Source organism: Syngnathus acus, chromosome 15 (genome assembly GCF_901709675.1).
Source record: "Syngnathus acus chromosome 15, fSynAcu1.2, whole genome shotgun sequence".
NCBI classification, from domain to species: domain Eukaryota; kingdom Metazoa; phylum Chordata; class Actinopteri; order Syngnathiformes; family Syngnathidae; genus Syngnathus; species Syngnathus acus.
Genome location: NC_051100.1, coordinates 6697116 through 6718368, shown reverse-complemented (window position 1 = coordinate 6718368; position 21253 = coordinate 6697116). Strand labels below are relative to the sequence as shown.

General features: G+C 41.2%; 1 protein-coding gene across 4 annotated transcripts; it reads right to left on the bottom strand.

Annotated features, from left to right (window-relative positions):
• Nucleotides 1-80: 80 nt before the first annotated feature.
• Nucleotides 81-20116, bottom strand: LOC119134379 (ligand-dependent corepressor-like). 4 transcript variants are annotated; one of them, XM_037271008.1, is made up of 8 exons: nt 19964-20086; nt 17335-17426; nt 13372-13437; nt 12900-12979; nt 12690-12822; nt 12248-12565; nt 12067-12169; nt 81-5435 (listed from the first exon to the last, which is right to left on the bottom strand). In XM_037271008.1, exons 6-8 carry the CDS (start codon nt 12504-12506, stop codon nt 1157-1159), a joined length of 4641 nt encoding a protein of 1546 aa, XP_037126903.1. In that variant the 5' UTR covers nt 12507-12565; nt 12690-12822; nt 12900-12979; nt 13372-13437; nt 17335-17426; nt 19964-20086; the 3' UTR covers nt 81-1156. The 4 variants fall into 4 exon arrangements, with proteins under 4 accessions (XP_037126903.1, XP_037126902.1, XP_037126904.1 ...); XM_037271007.1 differs by lacking the exon at nt 17335-17426 and having other exon boundaries at nt 19964-20116; XM_037271009.1 differs by lacking the exon at nt 17335-17426 and having other exon boundaries at nt 19968-20066.
• Nucleotides 20117-21253: the final 1137 nt, after the last annotated feature.

Sequence of the window (21253 nt, the reverse complement as noted above, 5' to 3'; positions counted from 1 at the left end):
AATGGTGTAGAAAAACGTGTGAACATTTTCGTGCCTCTTAGGATGAAAGAGCTGTGAAATAAAACACCAAAAAGACAAAGTAAACAAATTCAGCCATCTTTATGTCAACTCCAGCAAAAAATACAACCATCTTCACATGAGCACGGTTCATTTTTGAGATTACCACAAATAAAGCACTCTGTCTAATATACAAAACAAAAATAATTAAATAGCAAGTGTAGAGAATAAACATGTTCAAGTTTGAATATTTGGTGGATTGTTTCATATGGGCTACATTTAGGTGGTGACACCCAGTACTTAAATAACGATAATAACAAGGAGGAGGGGGGTCTGCATTTATTGTACATGTGACAGGATGAAATAGAAACAGTGCTAACAAAAAAAAACAAAATGATACTCATAGTGTGGCTTCACATTACGACATCAAGGAGGGTGAAATTGAAAGAGATAAAAGTGTTAAATGTGAATTCAAACAGCCTGTAATGTTCCTTTAATGCTCCACAGGCTTCCTACGACTAAAACATCCCCAGCAGTTCATCATTTTCCTGGCAGGCTTGCTCGTCGGTTGTTTGAATGCATCTTGACATAAATAAAGGTCACGTCCTTGAATAAAACAAAGTACTTTAACTTAATGCAATAGAGTTAATGCTATGAAAGTGGGCATCAAAAAATACACTTGTCCGTCAAGTTAACACGAGGAAATTATTTGCATACGCTTTTGTTTTCAAACTACCGACAGGAAGGACAGTTCAGATTTAGAAACATTCTTTAACTTTATAAATAAGGCACCTGGTCAGGACAGTCACATGGCCATCGACTGTGATTGGAAGGCAGGTTGGAGGATGTCAAGTTTTCATTTCATGAGGAAAGGTAATGGAGGGAACATGATTTAGTGTCAGCTAGATGCCACAGACTCCAGCAAAAACAGAAATGAGGTTTTTGTCTTGTCCAGTTGTGTGAGAAAACAAAAAAAAAAAGCCGTGGTACGCGTGCAGTCCCTGAAGCGCTGAGCTGACACCCAGCAAAGCAGCGCATTTGCAGTTTGTCAAGTCAAAGCCTTACCAAAGACGTTTGCATACTGACTTTAGTGAGGTCTTACTTTTCCAAGATCTTTCAAGATTTTCCTGATTAGAGTTCCAGATCAAAAAGGTCAGTTTCATCTGGACGTCCTGGTGCGCTTAACGGGAGTTGCCAGGAGTTCCTGCGATCTGGTACGCGACCAAACGGCAGAGAGATTTCTCTTTACAGCACCTTTTTTGCTCATGAGCTCGGCCTTCCTGGCTAGCTTGAGAGCTGCTTGTTCCTTAGCTAACTTGGACCTCTTTGACACCGCTTCCATTTTTCTCTGGGATCTTGTCAACACCTGGTCAGTGACACTTGGAGGCTTGACATCCACATCTTGCAAGGTGGCCTCTGAAGCATCTCTGATTTCCAGCGAGTCATTTGTTTGACACTTGCCAGCATTTGTGCCGTTTTCCGCATCTTTGTCCTCTTCTGATGTTTTTTTGGCCACTTTGCTCTTCGATAAGCCGACTACAGAACTCAGTCGTTGTGAGCACCTTGTTACCCGACTGACATGCTGAGCTTTGGCGGCCCGACGTCTCATCACCCGCTTCCTGGCAAATGTTTTCCTTCTTAAGATTTTTGTGGTTTTCAAGGTCTTGGTAGCAGGTAGGGGGATTTTTGGTGTCTTCAGAGGAGGAAGGACAACTGACTCAGAAACGGATTTTGTGTTAAGTCTTTTCAATCTGCTTGCTTTTAAGTTATTGGGGACACCTTTTAAACGCACGTTGGTTTGCTGAACCTGCATCTTTCCTCTGATGTTGGAGTATTTTCTCAAAATCCTGGCACTCGCCGGATTCTTAGGCTTGCCGGGAGCTTTCTGGGGTTCACCTTGTCCCTGAGCATCAAGCCAGATGTCCGATTGTTTGGAAGTGTGAGCACCGCTGAGATGATCTCGCCTCTCTTTGCCTTTAACGGAGGCCGTCTCTGGCTCCAGGGCCTTGGCTATCAGCTTTTGACTTTTGGGGTTGCTCTTTACAGGAGAGGTGACGGCAAACTTTTTGAGATGCTTCTTTAAACGCTCTGCCTGTAAGCTTGGAAAAACACCCTGAGAGGCTCCTGATCCGCTGGACGAGCTGTGAAAGCAAAGCTGAGTTTCAGACGGAAGACGCGTATTTACTTTCTTAACAATGATGAGAGACTTTGTTTCAGTTGACTCCAGGAACCAGCGACAAATACTGGAGAGCTTGTAGTCCTTCATGAAGAGCAATTGCACCGGTGAGCACTTCTGGTGCTCTAATGACTTTGGCTTGCGGGCCCTGCGCTTACTTTTCCAAATGGCAGCCTGCCTGTCTGCTTTGTTTTTATATTTTGCTGTTGTCTGGCCATCTCTCTCCATTTGCAACCAGCCTTTCTGCATCTTGTCATATTTGAGGTTCAAGTTAGTAAGTAGCTGTTTATTTTCTTCTCCAGTCAGTGTCTCTAAGAACTTGTTGATCTGTTTGCGCGGCTGGTGTCTTGGTCCCATAACAGGGGCAATTGATGATACAGTTGATAATGAAGCACCCTTCATCTGAGTTCTCGTTATTTTCTCTGGAGATGTTCTGGTCAGTGATGCCACTTCAGTGTTCTTTACAGATGCTGAGACTAAACCGGGAAAAGGTGAAGACAACCTTTGTGATCGCAAAGAAAGCTTCTTGTTGTCTGGTGGGGATTGAGGGGCGGGTAGGGGAGACTGTTCGGCTTTGCTACTTTCACTCCTCAGTGGCATTCTTGTGGGTTTGTCTACTCGACAGGTGCTGTTAAGATGTGAACTTCCAGAATTGTCAACTGAAGGTGGCACATTAGCATTCTGTGTCATGGGCTCCATTCTAAGAACACGTTTTCCTCTTGTTTCAGTTGTGGATGTTTCAGTCTTATGGGAAGCCTGATCCTCCATTGGACTGCTTGACTCTACACCAAGCTGCTGGTTCTCATTTTTACTTTCCTTTCCTCCCATCTTTGAAGACCTTAACTTTTGTCTGACGAGCAAACTCGGGGTTTCTTCTATTGATTGAGTTTGCTCGATGTTTAATATCACTGGTGTGTTTGGTCCGATGCTCATTTGTGATGGTTCAGGGGGTACAGGTGGTAATGACTCTGCCAGAGGAGAAGGACAAAAAGGATACAGCGCTGGGGGAGCAGGTTTTAGAGGTGAAATGGATGGGACCACATTTGAAGAAGGTGCAAGAGTTTCATCTGGTTTCTGGACAGTTGATCTGAGTTGTCGTTTGGTTTCTGTTGGTTCATCTTGCTGAACGAGCTTGTGCTGGTGGGTTGGATTGGATTTGGGTAAGGGTTTAATTGTTGGGCTTTCTGGTATGTCAGATGCTGAAACTTGTGGACACTCAGGTGTGCTCACGATGGATTCTTTGGGCATTTCTGTTTCAGGGAAATTCTTTTCCAAATTAGTCTCAGTTGAGTCAACCTCATCTTGTTTCGGTACTTTCTGAGTTTGTTTGACTGGTGAGGTGCTACTGGAGTTTGATCTACGGCGCAGGCTTCTGTCAGAGGCCGATACAGGTCTTCCATTAACATAGCCCACGATTATCGTCTTTGCTTGTTGTAACCTCTTTGGCAGAGAGATAACGGTGCCTTTTTTTCTACGCCAAGGAGGTAATTCCTTTAAGAGTGTATCAAGTGTCTTTGAAGAAATATCATATGTATCATCTTGTTCTACTGTCGCTACAGGCTCAACACTTTTTACAGCGGCCGATGGAATTTCGAGTTCACTCTTTATCTGGTCAGCAGAACCAGAGTTGCTGGACTTTCTGGTGTTTTGTCTGTTTTCAGAGCGTACATTCTGGTGTGGTTCTTGGGATCTCGCATTGCCTATGGCCTTTTCAGTCTCTTGGTTTTCTGGATGAGTCATGGGTGATGGTGTGCTAATATGAAGCGTAACCAGCTCACTGGTCTGCATATTTGCACATGAAATCTGAGATTCAACTTTTTGCTCGTTCTTTTTGCCTGATTGTTCTACAGCTGTTTCTGACATGACTTTGCCAGTAGATTCATTCGTTTCCGGTTCGGGCTCATTCTCCTTTTGCGTTGCCTCTTCAAATGAAGCATGTGGTACTTGTTCCTCACTTTCAGAAGGTTGATCATGTTTTAACTGGTATGATTCAACATTTGTTGTGCCATCTTTTACTGTCTTTTCTGTGAGAGAGTATGTTTTACGGAAGGGGGTCTCCAACTGGCTCTGAGCTTGATCTGTCTGACTAGTTTCTACGACAACTGTTTCGACTTCACCGGCTGCCACTTCAACAATATCTCCTGTCCCTGGAACTATCGTCTCAACAGTCTGTTCTGAGCATGTGCCTTCACTTATAATCTCTCGACATGCTGAAGCAAAAGGCATATCTATCGGGGGAACACCTTCAGGCTTGGAAAGCATTTGTTTGGGGGTAACCAGTGTAATCAACTCTGGCATCGGATTAAGATTACCTCTGCCAGCCAAGGTGCGGACAGTTTTTAACTCCCAGATTTCATCCGAGTACAAATGTCCCCTAGTGCTTTTTCTAGCATTGCGACGGGGAATCAAATTACGTTTATCTTTAAAACACTCTGTAATTGGTTTGTCAATGTAAACAATGTCACAGTGGCCAAGATCAGGATCAACTGTCCTGTAAGGAGAGTGTCTAGGGGGTTGATGAGCCGATGGCCGGATGGTCTTCCTGGCAGTTCGTGGTAAATCTGCGCTACACTGCTTGGGTGGAACACCTTCAGCTTTCCACGCAGCTCTGCTCTGCCTTGCATGATGCATTTGACTTAATTGATATTGTCTTTTCAGAGATGAGCTGAGTCTAGCGCTACGAGTGTTCATTGCGTTCAGGGAATTTGAGTTACTTTGCTTGTCCTCCAACGAATCAGAGTCTGATGTAAGCGAGGTTGTCAGCACACACGATAACTTTTTACCAGCGGCAACATTACTACTTTTCATGATTTTCATCTTGAGAGGTGCATGATCACCATTGCGGTTGTTCTCTGCATCCATGGGAATATGAACTTGGTTGCTCCTGGACCCAGGGCTATGGAGACCCACCCTGGAGCAAACACCAACAGATGTCAATGGAACTACTGTCTCTGGATTTCTTTCTGTGACACTACAGCTTTGGATAGAACATGACATATCCAAAACTTCAAATTTTGGTGTTGATTTACTAAGAAACTTCTCAGGCGTGACTGTGCCAGGTTTTGGAGTGGAGCTGGTTGCTCCTTGGATTCCAGTGTCACTACTTTGCCGTGTCTTGGAGGTTGCGACCTCCTTCTGCAGGAAACCTATGGCGTCAACAATCGTTCTCTGATGGTGGCGGCAGAGCTTAGCCATGAACTGTTCCAGTGTTGAGGTGGACTGGAGTTCTTTCACCTTTGCAATGCGCACGTCCTGACACTCACTGTGGGAAACAAGATAGAAAAGAAATGAGCCATTACAAAAAAAAAAATCTGTTGTTATTTCTCAGTCAATAGTGGGTTTACAATAAAAGAAAGAGTGTTGTGTTGTAGAAGTTGAACAAAATAAATGGGCATAAAATGTTTATCATTGCATATTTATTAGAAGAATAAGTGTTTATTTAAGTCAATTTAAATCCAGTGAACTTGACCAATTACATTGTTACAGATATTACAGTTTTCTTCTTTGCACACTATTTATTGTCACATTAAGAAAATCCTCCACATGCACAAGACATTGACTTTAAAACAAGTTACATTTTCTACCACTTGAAAGAGCAAAATACATTGGGGCAAATACAGAATACATACATTGTGTCAACTTTTTATATCGTGCAAATAAAAATATATATAAACAAGTGCTCTTTAAATTAACTCAACAGACCAAATAAAAATGGGTATAGATATATGTAAAAATGAGAGCTTTATGTGGGAGAAATTTCATGGAGTCAAGAGTAAGGTTTAAATTACATCAGGTAATATTGAAAGCTGTTGTGAAAGCGCAATATAGATAAAGGTGTATTGTAGTCTATTCTATTTTATATTTCATAAATATTTCTGACATTATGTCACTGAGGTAGTTTTGAGCACAAAGTTCTTGCACGCTATAGTTTGCTATTTTTTAACAGAAATTTATAGGATTCCAATGAACGTCATTTGGGGAAAAAGTACAAGGTGGTCTAGAAAATGGATTCCTGAGACACGTAAAATAGAACGGAATTAATATTTTATTTTGAAATTTTCAAATCTCCAATTTTATACCAAATACTTTGAAGCTATAGCTTGAACTTTGGAAAAGCATACATTTTATTTCAAAATGAAAGAAGCTACACTTTGAACTACATCGGTTACCGCTTTTTGTGCAGAGGCACGATTGGTGCACCCCCCCTTAGTTGAACCCTTCAGTGTAACAAAGAGCCATTCAAATAAATCCAGGCTTGTGTTAGAAAAGGTAAGCTAGGACAGAAAATGGTAATAAGAAGCCATCTCCTACCCGCAGCTGTGGTCGCACTGACATTCACTGTCTAAAACTACAAAAATAAAGAGGCTGAAAAGATGCATTTCTTTTTAAATCGGAATATAGTATGGCAAAAATATTTCACATGTAAATCTTAAGGGATTAAAAATATTTTTCAGAGTAAAAATAAGAATTGCCATACTGGCACTTTGTGTTTTTTTAAATTAACTTCAATCCCTGCTGGTAAAACCTAAGGAGTAAAGTACCTGAATTCTGAATGGTAAGGGTTTCATCCCTGAGGGTTTCTCTCGCCCTTTCACTACAGCACAGCGATACGGACACCACACGCATGCCTTCTCTTAACACCTGTTCAAAATAGCCACTACAGTATAAAATGCAAACTGCCGATTACATCACAACCCAGTTGCACAACATTTCATAATGTGATAACTTATCTCTGAAGTATAATGGATAAATGACTCTGGATATTACAGACTATGAAGATATTTTATCCTGAGTGACCCATTGCACAGATTCTAAACATTTCAGGCTCACAAATTTAACACACTGCTTACTCGACAATAAAGAACATGTACAACAGTAGTAGTTCAAAGACCAGACCTTAGTATACATCAAACTTCTCACGTGTAGATAGCTCAGGCATGCAAAGTAATTTACATTTTTCATTTTTTTTTTTTTCTTCAATTTTTATGTTAACATCTCTACATCATATATAAGACAGCGAAAATGGTAGAGTAATTTTGTTGTCCTGCCTCATTGGAATAGTGATGGGAAAAAATAAGTGTCCGCACATGACAAAATTCAATTTCTACGTATCCATGTATCAATAGATATATTTAATCTCACGCAATGTCGGTGTCTATGAACACGTATGTATCATTAGATCAATTTACATTCATTGATTGATAAAACAATGATTAATCATCTATTAATTTATAAAAACGGATTAATACAATACATGCATTCACACATTTTCCTTATTTTTTCCAATCAAAGAACAGGTCATAAAATTCTGAATCTGTCTCAGCATCATTTGTCCACAAAATAAGGTGTAACCATGCTATCAACCACAATTACTTTCTTATGTACAAACTGTGTGGCTGCACCCATATAACTGTTATGCATCAGTTGTAATCAACTTTTCAGCGCAACATACGACATCTCAGTAAAGCATGATAAATAGAAATACATCTGTGATAACATCAGCTAGCCAACCAAGTTACTTAAAAGATGAAGGGCCAGTCAAGTCACTACTTGACTGACAGATGTGTGATGATTGTCACTGCAATGTTTTTTATTTTTTTCCTGACTTATTTGAAATGGATGTTAGTCAATTTCTGTATTGGTTCATTAATTTACGAGGATAAGCCGGCTGTTTGTGTATATGTGGTGAATGTGAGTTTGGCCCACTCATACATAACCAAATAATGTACATATATTTACATAAAATCCTCTGAGAAGAAATGCAAACCATTTAATAATAATAATAATAATAATAATAACAACTGGAGTATAGAGAAACCTCTAGTAAACATGGTGTCTATCTAAAAGCCTGCATGATTTGCTACATACATGTAATCACCTGATAAGTGAACAGTAGGTCTTGAATGCCCTGAGGTATATGTGATAATGCACACTGAGCTGTCCCAGTGGATCAGAAAATATTCAGTTACTTCTACCAGTATAACAATAAAAAAATAAAAAATAAAAACTTAAAATGTCCTGCACTGGAGAGAAAAAAAAAGATTACACATAATGTTGTAGTAGCCTAGTTGGTGCAGTCAATGTTAATAGATCAGCCACTCAAAACAAAGTGCAGACATTTAAATCAAAACAGATCTTGCTACTGGCACTAAACTATTCCACTGAATAAACCTGAATGTGTGTTTCCATAAATAACTGTTGCTTTACTGTCTCAACTGTATACAGGTAAGTGACCCAACTCCACATCCATCATGTTGTTGCAATTAGCACTCTTATGAATAGTATGATGGGTTTCATATCTATATGTTTTCTTCTGCCACCGAGAAAAGACATTGAAGCCTGCTATCGGAAAAGCTAAGCTCTCCTAAGTGACCCGTTTGAATCACTGAAGGCTTCTAGCGGCACAGAAATACTACCTACTGTTAAGGTAAGCTGTGAAGACATTTGAAAGTAGGGCACATTGTTATCCTGTAAGTCAAACATCCTGAATCATTGCCGATTCACTACATTTGAGCTGGGAAAAGAGGAGACAAGTGTTTACTGAAGCTTATATGTGACTGAGGTATAGAGTACAGTATGCGCAAGTGTACAGTGAATCCGCTGTTTAAGACAAGTCTTGAAACCATAGCCTGACGTGACCTGAGGCTTTGTGAAGGCATTGAGAATAAACTATTACCATTCATAAATAGAGCACAGTGAATCTAGATATATTACAAAAAAAACCCTGTTGTGCTTAATCTGTAAAAAAAAAAAAAGGCGACCTGTCTCAGTAGTTATTAGTACTTTGTGGGGCCATCACATACTTGGAGTTCATTAGTGTTTGAATATACAGTTTGTCATGTGCATTTGAAACGCACCACTGAAACTTTCAGTCAGACATATACAAAATAATGATAATAACACCATCATGCTCATGCTTTGCTATTTACAAGGCCTACTACCTACAAAGGGAAAACTGAGCGATTAAAACAGTACTGGCAGTAGACATTGAGGGGCGCCACTTAGGCATGTTTCAATTTTCTTCTGAACCCGGTGAACTCGGAATGTAAATGGGGGAATAATTTAAATGGGAGAAGCTAAAACTAAAATAAATATATTACGCACATCAATCAAATCTCGTAGGGCATCTAGATCATGTTAAAAGTCGATGGCTGGCAATCTTAAATAGCCAAATACAAGGAATTATTCATCTTATTTCACAATTTAGAAAAAAAGAACTACTTGGGCTTACGGACATAAATTCAACATGCCTTGCTTGGTTAAAAATGATTTATACATATCTAAGGTTACTCTTCTTAATTTGGTGATAGGCTCCCATCATGCAAACCACTCCCATTCTCTGTGGATGAGCTCTCTCGTTCCTCAGAGATGTGCTGGAGTTCTTCACTCTTTGGGAAATGAGAAGGGCTCTGGTCATCGAGCTGGCTAAGCAGTCTCAGTTTCTTTTTCGGGGGATGTTTCAAGGTCCCCATGCGCTCTTTAACCTTGTACTCCAGTGTGCTGTGGGGAATGCCGTAGATGGACTGAGCTTTGGATACGCTCATTTTGCCACCCATCACCACCACAATGGCCTCCTCCAGCAGCTCCGTGTTGTACTGGCGGTAACGGCCACGTTTCTTCCTGGGTGGTTTGTTGGCGAGGTCAGATTCTGAATCCAGGGCACAGTTTTGGCGATCCGTGTCGTTGGGCCAGAAAACGCCATTGGTCTTTTTGCGATTCTGCCGGGGCAGAAGGGAATGAAGCTTCTTTCCCAGGCCATTCTCTAGAAGTGAACCTGAATTTTCAAAAAGCAGAGGATCCCAAGTCGAGTCTGTTCCCGTGGTCAGAACTCGCACCTGAGGAATCTTGAGGTCAAAGTTGGAATGATAAAGTGAGGCGCTGTGGTCTTGGCAGGCATCCTGGTGGCTTCCTTTACCATACGACAGAGACTTGGAGAAGAGGCTGGCGGCCTCCAACAACCTGGGAATGTCTTTAAGGTGCTCGCCGGCTTCACTGCTGGCTTTCAGTTTGAGAAGTGCTCCGAAATGAGCTTTGGAATTCCAGGACCCCGTCCTGTTTCCGCAGAGGTCAGCGGGCGTGGTGGCGTGGTTATGGCTGAGAGGTGACTCTGGGTGGCTTTCCAGACCAAACTCCTCTTTGATGTGCAGAGAGTACGCGAGAGACGAGGAGGGCTTATAACGGGCGGAGTGGCCGATATTCTCCCTCCTCCTCCCATCCTGTCGGTCCGCGCTCAAGGATCGCCTGATTGGATGGAAGGAAATTGGGTGTAAGCAGAGCTTGCACAGTGCCTTTCTCGCTTTGCTAAAGGAGGATGGGTTGGGGAGGGGAGGATGTTGGCCACTCCTTTATTATATGACCTTGCTTTGGTAACATCACTCTTTTGCTTTAAAAGACTGGATGGTTGGTTGTGATATTAACAACAAAAAAGGCTCAAATCAGACATTTATTTTCTTACAACAAGAACAACAAAAAAAGACACAAATGGAATATAATGAGCAAAAAAAAAATCAAACAAGAAGGCAAACATAAGAAGAAAAAAAAATGGGTAAAGCCAAAAGAAGAGGATGCGATTCCAGTAATTGTAATTGCTGTGAGGCAGCTTGGCACACGACTAATTAAAACAAAATGAAAAATGCATTGAGAGCTTTTGACATTTTGCGTGTGACGTTACCACTGAACAAGCACAGCAATAAAAGAGTAAGCCAGCAGAGGGTGATTGTTGTGTTTATGTCTAAATCAAAGCCTAATCAATGGAAGGTGACTACGAAATGAGGCGGGGAGCGCTACATTGCGTTCAATCTCATCATGACATTTTGATGATGTACCCATTCAAAAGCAGCAGGATTGATGAAATCTATTTCATTCATCAAAAATAGGTAACAATGCTAAAAAAACTACAACAAAAATAAAGGTATTGTAAATATCAAAAAATGGGTGCAATTTTAATTGTTTTAAGTGAATGGGAAAGTTATTTTTGGTCCTCTGAGGGTCACAATAAATTTATCACTATACATAAGAATTTGTGGGTCGAGTTTGTAGGACTCTATAGCAAATGCGTTAGTATTAGATGAAGGGCTGTAGGTTCCTTACATCGGCTTCAAAGGATCTCATCAAATTTGTGTTTCATCAACAAAGAACCGTGAAATAACAGTACCATTTGCATAAATCTCTTCCCGAGGGAACTTTTATTTTCATGGCTTTGGCAGCGGCAATTTTGCTCGACAGATGATTGACGTGAATGTTGATAGACTGCACCCATCAAATGCAAACTAGTTCTATTACCAACACAACAACAGACGAACAGGTGACGCCGTTCTTTTGACAGACCATAAATTGCTATTTTTCCCCACGTAAACCTCTTTGAATATCATTTCAGATCCTTCCTGTGGGATTCATAAGGCAGTTTGATATTGGGATTGTTTTTTTTTAAATTATTTTAAAATGAACCCTCTATACATATGCAAAATGAATGCAACTTCACTCACAAGGAGTGCATTGTATTCTGAATTACAGCTCAACAGTGCTTTGCCAAACAATTATGACGACGGCTACTGTACACAGAATTTTTCAAGCTTCTTAAAACGCACACGATTAATTACGTCACCCGGCTGTAACAGCAGTGACTGTCACGTTTACAGCGTACAGTCTCTTAAACTAAAAAGCCGGCACAATAAATATGGTAATGAGGCGCAGATGAATTACACTTCAGTTTGAGAATACGCTCACGCGAGTTTTCAGACTTGAAAAGGTTTTGCATCGAGTAAAAATGTCTGCCCTGTTGAATAATTTTAGTTTCAGGTATGAGTCAAATAGTTAGAACTGTGGCTTTCGTTTTGATTTTTATTTAGACATCAGAACAAAAGGGGAGAACTGAAAAAATGAACTTTTCTTACCCTTTGATTGCAGACAACTTGGGTGTAAGGCGCGGACTGGGGACCGGTAAGCTGCTGCTGCTGCAATTGCGACTCTTTTTGATAGACAGGTCAAGGACTCCCTCTGTTGAAAATGACACACAGCTGAGTTGACATTGAATAGTGAATCAACACCGCCCCAGACTATTTGGTTTGACACTACCTTGTTCACTGGGCTCAGACGGGGTCTTTTTAATGGTGAGGTCAAGAGGAGCCTCTTGGTCAGCCATGAGGAGCTTGCTGAGCACAGGGTTGTGGCTGTGTGCGGGCCCCGCCACGGTGGCAGCGGGGCTGCTTGGTGAGGCCCCAGGAGTCACGTCTGGGGTCTGCGGGCTTTGGTCGGCGCTTGGCTGTGGCGCTGAGTCACTATCCTGAGGAGAGCTGGTTTTTGAGGTATATTCAGCGGCAAACTGTCGGATCATTTTCTGGAGGATCTCCCGCGCCACTACTGGGATGTGTGGATCGGAGAAACTTGGCACATCTGAAAGTGGGGGGGGACAGGATCATTTTTCTGGCCATGCTCGGGCCCCCGCGTGGAGTAATATCATTACGTTAATCACATTCCCACCTTTAAGTGAGTGTGAGAACAGTGCTAAATCACTCACCTTTATTACAGAGGACTGCATTGAGAAATTCCTCAGCTTGCTTCTCTAATTTGCTGATGGTGGTCTGATCTTTCACCACCAGAGGTTTGAGTGGATCTTGACTCTCCTCGCTACTTAAGCCAATCAAGTGTTCCTGTGAAGTGTTGAAACGGCTCAGAAAAGACACGGACGTGTGCTGCCGTGTGGCTGTATTGAAAACAAAATGCTTACCTTAACTTTGTCTCTTCTAAAACAGCAGAATAAACATTTTTTATCAAATGACCAATCAGACACTGCGACAGGCTCCAAGTCTGTGGGCATCAAACACACGGCACGCTATTAAAATGTGTTGCAGAAAAAAAACAGAGCTCAATTGGAATTGCAATTGGAGGGCTAAATCAAGTTCATTCATTTCTCAAAGGTTAATGTATGAATTCCGCTTCAACTAAAGCAATATTGACCGTGTAGATATGATGGAAACACAATTACTCCCGTTGTATCACAGCATGCATTATTAAAACGACCGTAGGATATTTGACTGGCTTTGCGCCATACAAAACACCGACTTGGTTGTCTCTTCTGCTGCCTTGTTAAGAAAAGTCAATGCGGAGGGGCACCGCATGGTACAGTCAACAGATTCCATGCCATACAATGTCATTCATTCACCTGCCTTGTATGTTAAGAGGCACTGTGAGATACTTACCCTTAAATAGTTGGAGGTCTTCAACCAGTTCTGTGCCAAACAGACCTTCAAGAATGCTCTCAAAACCTGAAGGAAGAGACATGACATATGGTTAAGAATTTGTGCTATATTTTGAATCTTTCAAATGAGAGCAATTATCTCAAAAAGGAAACCGTGGCACATGATTGTTATTTTTAGAAAAACATATCTAATCCATCAACACCGGTGTGCAAGCCCACCCCCCCCCGCTGCAGGTAAAATACACTATCAGCTGTCAACCCGCGTTTCTTCTTTTACTTTAACACTAACGTACCCTTCATCCCCCTGTTGCCAGGCAACTGAAGCAACTACAGAGTTAGGGAGCGAGTGCATACTGTAAATATGACTGCCAGGTGAAATGATCAAAACATTCTTTGCAGCCCTGTGAAGCTTCCACTGGCTGATTAGCAGCCTCAGCAGATCTAACCAAACAATCCTAAATGTGAAATTGAGGGGGTTTTGCAGACCCTGTTGTTGAAAAGCTCTCAGCATTACATAGACTAAACAACATGTGCATACTGTACGTAATGCACGCTTACTGCTGCGGGGTCAACAAAACCAATTTAAAAAGCACTACATACATCAAATCAAGCGCTAAAGGGGTCACATGGCGCATCTGTCCACTGAGCCGCATGTAAAATGTGTGCATTATTCCCAACTGTGTTTAAGGGCGCCATGAAAACAAATCTGACAAGAGAGGAGGATAAAAAGTGACAATTCAGTAAAAGATGTACTTACAATTCACGATCCCCAAGCAGCCACTCTCTTTGCCAACTCAGTCAATTGGACCAAGCGCTGTCATGTGTTCAAAATGCACTCTCTCTGCCTCCCTAGAAATTCCCACCCACTTTTTTTTTTATATATACAGCCAAAGCGAGCAGAGGAGGGGGGGCGTGAAGCGGTGGAACACACAGCCTTGCCTTTAGCTGCAGCACGAGTCTGTTTCTTGGTTACTGCACAGGACTCAGCTGAAGCCATCCAATCCTACTTCTGAAATATTTCAGAGGCAGGCCCAGAAAGTAGGTCATCCACTTTCATTTGACAGAGCAGCACCATGACATCAAACTACTCTCCAAGAATTCACTTTCGGGCATTTAAAAACTGTGTCATTGAGTAATGCCATGACTCTGAGGCATTAGTAACTCTTTCCTATTACTGGCAGAGGATAGTGTGCTGGATAAAATAAAAAAATAAAAAAATCCTACGCAAATTCATCTTTAAAGTTAAACCATTTGTGAAGCGGAAACTTGCATTTAAAAATAAAAATGAATAAATGTAGGCAGTTACACGTGCAGCGTGTAAAATATTAATGGCCTGTTTATCCTTTCTGCAAGCTTTACAAAATAAAAACAGAATGTAATGGCCAGTGATGAAATGCTACTGCCTATGCCAAAAGTGTGAAGAATTGCAGGTGTTATGGCGTGAAGTGCCACTTTTTTACATTACAAGATCCACTCTAAAAAAGAACCTTTGCTATTTTAACGAGGCTACGCAAAGAATTGGGACATAATTGAGATGCTGTACGAATATCGGCTTTGAAGTAGAATGAACAAATTTGTGCCAGATACTAAATTAAGCACACAAATGGAAAAGTTATTAAGAAAAGGGGTAAAGAAAAAAAAGTAATACCTAAAACCTCATAATATTGAAACTTGGCTACGACTGAGGAGAATAATCGGGTCATTAGGTTAATAGGATAGTTATCTTCATTTCTAAAGTACTAATTGAATTACCAGGAAGTCATTAACCTTCATTAGAGGACGGGACTTTCATCCAGAATTAGTCATTTTCATACAAAAATCAAGTAAGTAGCTTTCCATTCATCAGCGATTGCCATGAGGGAACACATTAAGACTTTCGAACCCTAGTTCAACATTGTTCCAGATTACGTATGTTTACATCGTCACAAAAATGTTACATTGACGATGACGAAAAATGGAGTGACATTTATTAAACAGCCTTGGTTGTTTGAATTAAAGCTAAATGAAAATTTTCCCTTTGGCTCAATTTATTGTATTTGACAAAACCAACAAACTGATAAAGAAGCATGGCTATAAACGGTAGGGATTAAGAGTTTTCAGCGAGTGTTGTTGCTGCTTAAGTCTGATCAAGGTGAGCACTGACCAATCTGCCAAACCCTTGTCCTGACCTACATCTTTAATACCTAACTGAGCCCGCGAGTCAAATCCTGATTTGGTAAGGTGACGGAGAGGCCGACATGGTATATTCGTGTGATGTAATGTTAACTGAATAGAAATGATCCTTGTCTACAAATAAAAAGAAAAACTAAAAAAAGTAAATGAATGTGATTTTACCAGAGGATTTTTTCCAGCTAACAAAACAGATGGAGAAACACAACGGTCTGGCAATAATCGTTTTGTGTGCTGCTGTCTGCACTTCAAGGTCTTGTCAGCCTCATCATGGTCATGTGACTGTTGACAGTCAACGCCTCATAATTTGCAATACTTGCCACAGGAAAACATTCCAAATTGCATGAACGTTGGCGTTTTACAGTTATTTTGGGGTCCATCAAAACAATTCCAAAGCAAAACAAATGCGCTATAAACTACTAGTGTGCAACAGGCCTAAAATGAAGCCATCTGAACCAATTGTAGACTCTGAATGCTCATGCTTATAACAAAGCTTACAACACAAAAACACATGCTTTGCATTATTCCTTCATCTGTGTCTAAAATATAATATGATTTTTCTGGTAAAAATACTAAATCTAGCTGAAATAAGAGCAATTTCAGGAATGATCTGATTTGCATAAATGCTGTGGGGAACTGCAGCTCCTTGTGCCCTCCGTGTTGTACATTGCACGACGCCTGATGAGATTTGAAAGCGTCGTCGATGCCAAAATAGGGCTGGACACCGCCTTAAATTGCACATCCATTCATCCGTCCATTCTAAATTGTATGTGATTATTGACTGATTTAGTAAGTACATCTGAATGTAAGCTCAGTTTAAAAAAAAACAGCTGAATGTTAGTTTTTCCTCTTCTTTATGCATTTTTCTTGCAAATTTTGTCAAACAATGATTCAGTTACTCGGGTGTAACACATCTCCCAAATAAACCAAACATGGTTGAAGGCAAGACGGTATGTGAAAATGAGTTCTTATCATGATAAGCTTTCCTTCCCTATGTATGACCCACCCTTCTGCTCCTCTTGCACAGCTCAGGGCGAACGGCAATGCATCAACCCCCACTCGGCCCATCCCCCACTCCAACTACTGTACACATACAGTGCAACAACTCAGGCTCGAGTGGCAGTGGCGCTCCCTCCGCTCAAATCAGTGTACAGTGCAGCCAAAACATAGGCTGATGAACCTGCTATGTTTGCCTTTCCACCCAACAATGATGCTTTTTAATCTTTAAAGACTATAAAAACATGCAGCACTGTTCCGATGGCGAGTGTTAATTTTGCATGTCACTGAGATAACGCAGCAACCATTCCATGACAGTAAAGATAAAAAATGGGGACGAGATGAGGAGGGATGGAAAATTTGCATGAATTAGCTGAGCAACGCAGGGTGACTTATGTTCATCCTCAACTAGTCCATCACGGAGACCGGGCGGCTATAAAGCATGTGAGAGAAGCCTCTGGGCTAGCCAGAAAATCTGGAGGTTATCTGGCAAGATTAGATCACATACAGGAATAAGCAAAGCTGTGTGTTACACACCGCCGTCCTTGTTAGTACTGTACAGTAGATGGATCAGCTTTAATGGCAGGGAATGAGCTGGCAGTTTTGTGGAACATCTACAGAGCAAAAAAAAAAAAAGGTAGTACAGTACTGTACATGAATACTTAACGTGATCTGATGCAAACTGACACTCAAATGGTGCAAAGCTGCACAAACTGAATAACAAAAAAATGAGTCAAGTCAAACATGAAAAAACTATATTTGTACAACTGAGAAAAGTAAGCCACAGAAAAGCACTCACAAGACCATTAATGGATATAAAAACTGCTGCTTTTTAGTTGGGGAGGGAGAGGGGGTGGGAGTGGTCGGACAAAAGCACATCGCTAAGGCCCACTGTAAAAGAAAATGGGACACGCATATGTCTAAATTATAAATAAGGCAACCTGCCCGAGTTCAGTATTTGCTTTTTGGGTATGTATGTGGGCAAATGTGAGACCCTGTGGACCCACTAATCAAAAAGCAAAAAAAATAATAATCAGACATTCCGTCAGGGACACGGTTTACATCTGGGGGCTGCTGAGCCATGAACGCACATACAAGCAAACATACAAACAATTGTTGCTCCTGTCTTATGGGACAATTGCCCTTGTCTCGGCCTCCGTGGTTTTACTGCACACAAGAAATACGCCAATACAAAATGTCCATTTGAGCACGAGCCGGGTGATGGTGTCGGCGTGCCGGCAGCCCTCTCCAACCCAAAAGCCAAACAAAAGTATGTCCTTGTTGTGGTGGACACACAAGGTCTTTCTGCGGGGCAGAGGGCTGATGTGTTTGTCATGCAGTTGCAGCCCAAACACAAGGGACGCTTGTCAATCATAAAAGGGGTGTGGCGCATGTGACAAACAACTATTATGTCTTCTTTTGGGGTGTCAAGCGGTGAGCACACAACCAAGAAAGTGGCATTTTGTTCTGGCTACATCCACAGTGAGCGCTCACCTGGTGGCAATAGGCAAAAGGTTACCCATACAATCTCTTGCATCTCCCACCTTGCATTTAAAATGTACACAGCATGTGCATTTCAATAGGCGCAATGCATGGTGGCCACTCTACAGTACATGAGACTGATGCAATGTGACATTTTGAGATCAGCGGCGTCACAAGACGCCCGATTGTGGTTGTTTTTTACCTCTGCGTTTTCTTCCTTTTGTGTTAACGTCAACACTGGCACGCATTTTAGTGACGTTCCTTTAGATTAAGAAGGATGCTATGGGAGTTGTTCATAGGAAGGGCTGATTGGTGACTCACAAAGTAAATCACGGGACTGATGAGTCAAATCTCAATTGCATACAGTACCTCATGCCATTTCAACAGGAAGGTGTTTTTTTGTTTTTTTTTTAATCACATTCACTGTTAGTAATAACAAATAAATTAGAACAGCTATTTTGAAAGATGGTGACAACATACTATATCCTTGTAATTATTAACACCACGATGCTAAAAGCCTAATTTTGAGAAAATGAACCCAGAGAAAATTACCAGTGATGGTGAAGGTCACAGGAGAATGACCCGACTAATACGAGCTGACGGAACAGCAACAGTAAGTGGAACCACAACTTTATTTTAGAAGACTACACAGAATACACTGTGTGCCAAGAACTTTCCAAACAGCTGATTAAGGATACAATTCAGACAGGCCTCTTACTTGCATTTCTTCATTGTATATACAGTAATGAAAACAGTAAAAACTGGTGATTGATTTTAAATGGAAACAAATATTGACTCTCAAATTGGGTCACCATCCCCAGCCCGAGGCGGACCACCATTTCGGACAACTAAACAATCCTATCATTTAATGTATGTTAGAAATGGTTTTCAATGCTTGTAATATTTGTAAAAAGCAGAAATGATCCAATTACACGTCAAAAGTAGGGCAAAATGTTACATTCAATAAAAGTGGGGATTTCTTTTAAAAAAAAAATGGACTGCTATAAAACACATTTCAATCAGAATAGCACAAAAATGCAGTGTACTCTAAATAACTGTACTTGCATTTTGCTTCCAGCTTTCCCACCCAAGTTAATAAGATAAATGCATTTCGCTAGAAACAGGTAGCTGACGCACTTAACTTTGGGCTGTAAATTCAAAATATTAACAAATAAATCAAATGGATTTGGCGTGCTGAATCTGGTCCCCTTTAGTTTGACGTCTACGTTGTACAGGTCCAAGGTCCCACAAATCGATGAGACCTTGTGAGCTCAGCTGACCAGGACATCAAAACTCGAGTGGCTGCAGCACAGCACAGCACAGCAACGCAACTCATGAATGTAAATACTGCATTATAATACATTTGCATGCACATCCTCGCGGAATGTTTTCTGCAAGTGTTTGGTGGAGAAGCAGTCGCTCCAAAGCGGAAGTCCCCCCACTCACTTCCTCATTGTGGTCATGCGCGTGCCCAGGAGAGAAAAGCCCGTTTAAAAAGCGCGATGTTTATTCACATTCAACCCAGAACGATCACGCGGATTAATCGCAATGTACCCTTGATAACTACACACGGGAACGCGCATTTCATTTAAAGAAACGGGGATGCGCTGCTCGGCCGACGCGACGCATAATAATTCCTGTGACACTCCCTTTAAGGCGAGCACGGTGCCCTTTAAACAAACTACAATTACACTCGGCCCCATTTAAAGAGTTTAAATCCCACACGAACGATAAAAAAAAAGAGCTATGAAATAAAAACACGCAAAACAAGCTGTAATATTCATCCAATGACTCCGATTGAGGATAATAGTTGCGGACAAAAAAAAGTCGCTCGAGATGCCCCGAAGTGAGTTGGGTTATAGCTGATTATTTACACCGAACCCTCCCGAACCGACGCCGATTGCAGCTGCTTAAATTCGATTTGGTGTCGCTGGCTCGTTTCTTACCTACACAGTGGATGAGTTTGTGCCGCCACGAGTCAAGTTCTTGCCGAAAGCCGCGCCTGTCGATGGTGCATTGCTGCTTTTTACACTGACTCGCCATTTTCTGTCGTTCTTCTCCGGAGGCGGGCACCCGCACGCCGAAAGGAAGCTCTGAACTCGTGAACGCGCGCGTCGACGTGCTGTGTGAAGGGAAATCCCTATTCCCACACGCTTCTCTCTAAACACATTCTTAATATTGTTATAGTGTATTGTATTGTACAGAACAAATGCATAAGATCAGCCATTTGTTCTCAAACGTTTTACACCGAATACTACCGGGAAAAAAACCCATATATCTCCAGTAGCACAGTGATAACCAAAATTAAAATACAGTAGTATAGAAGCCCCAAATGTTCATCTAATACGAGACAGACTTTTAAGTTCAAAAAAAGTATTTTAGCTATTATTGTAAGCCATTGGGCAGTTTGAACATTAGCACTACGCATTAATATAGTAAAATAAACAAGTATTAAATTAAAATGTATTTCACATGAAGGTTAAATAAATAGCCTAAATAAATATTTGTAAACATTTCCAGAGCCATGAAGTTCGCAAGGAGAGCCCATGAGCACTTTGACGTCAATTTCAGTAGTGATCTTTGCTACATAAAATGTCAGCCTTCTTCAACTCCCAAATTCTTGGGAGTCAAACTATGCTGTGTGACTATAGGGGCTGGGTGGTCCCACTGTGTACCATTACCAAAGCAGCACAGTAGGGTACATGTTGACCCACATATTATGTATTGTACATATTTTACTTGTTTTAATTTGCTGGAAAAACAGCAAAGACTTTGCCTTGTGTTTTAGCTACAGTAAAAAATTTAAAATTGGAGATGCTTCTAATAGGGCAGAGACTATGTAATATGCATGATGTGTATTACAATTCTATTTGTGGTGGAGTGACCTAATTCGTAACCAGGACGACAATTCAAACAATTTGTTTCATCCGACAACAAACGGTGTCAGAATCCTATATATGTAATTATTTATTGTTGATAGCTGAGAGGTCATAATAGTCATAATGGAGCCACGTGGGAACATTTATCACTGCCTTATCATCTTTAGGCAGACTCATTACACAACCATAATAAAGCGTGACTTAATCACAAGCAAGCTGCTGTCTGTAATAATTACTCCCCGCAGATGAATATGATGTGAAACAGACATGGACTGCAGATATATTTGAATGCTCCAACGTAACCTCCCAACTAGATGCAACAATGAGGGGAACACACTTGAATTGCGGTGAATTAAA

Coding starts and splice junctions, on each gene's coding strand:
- LOC119134379 (XM_037271007.1), bottom strand. CDS start 20,060: ATGGCGAGTCAGTGTAAAAAGCAGCAATGCACCATCGACAGGCGCGGC. Junction 12,980..13,371: donor AGACCTCCAACTATTTAAGG/GTAAGTATCTCA, acceptor TGATGCCCACAG/ACTTGGAGCCTGTCGCAGTG. Junction 5,436..12,066: donor AAGTTGTCTGCAATCAAAGG/GTAAGAAAAGTT, acceptor TGTTTCCCACAG/TGAGTGTCAGGACGTGCGCA.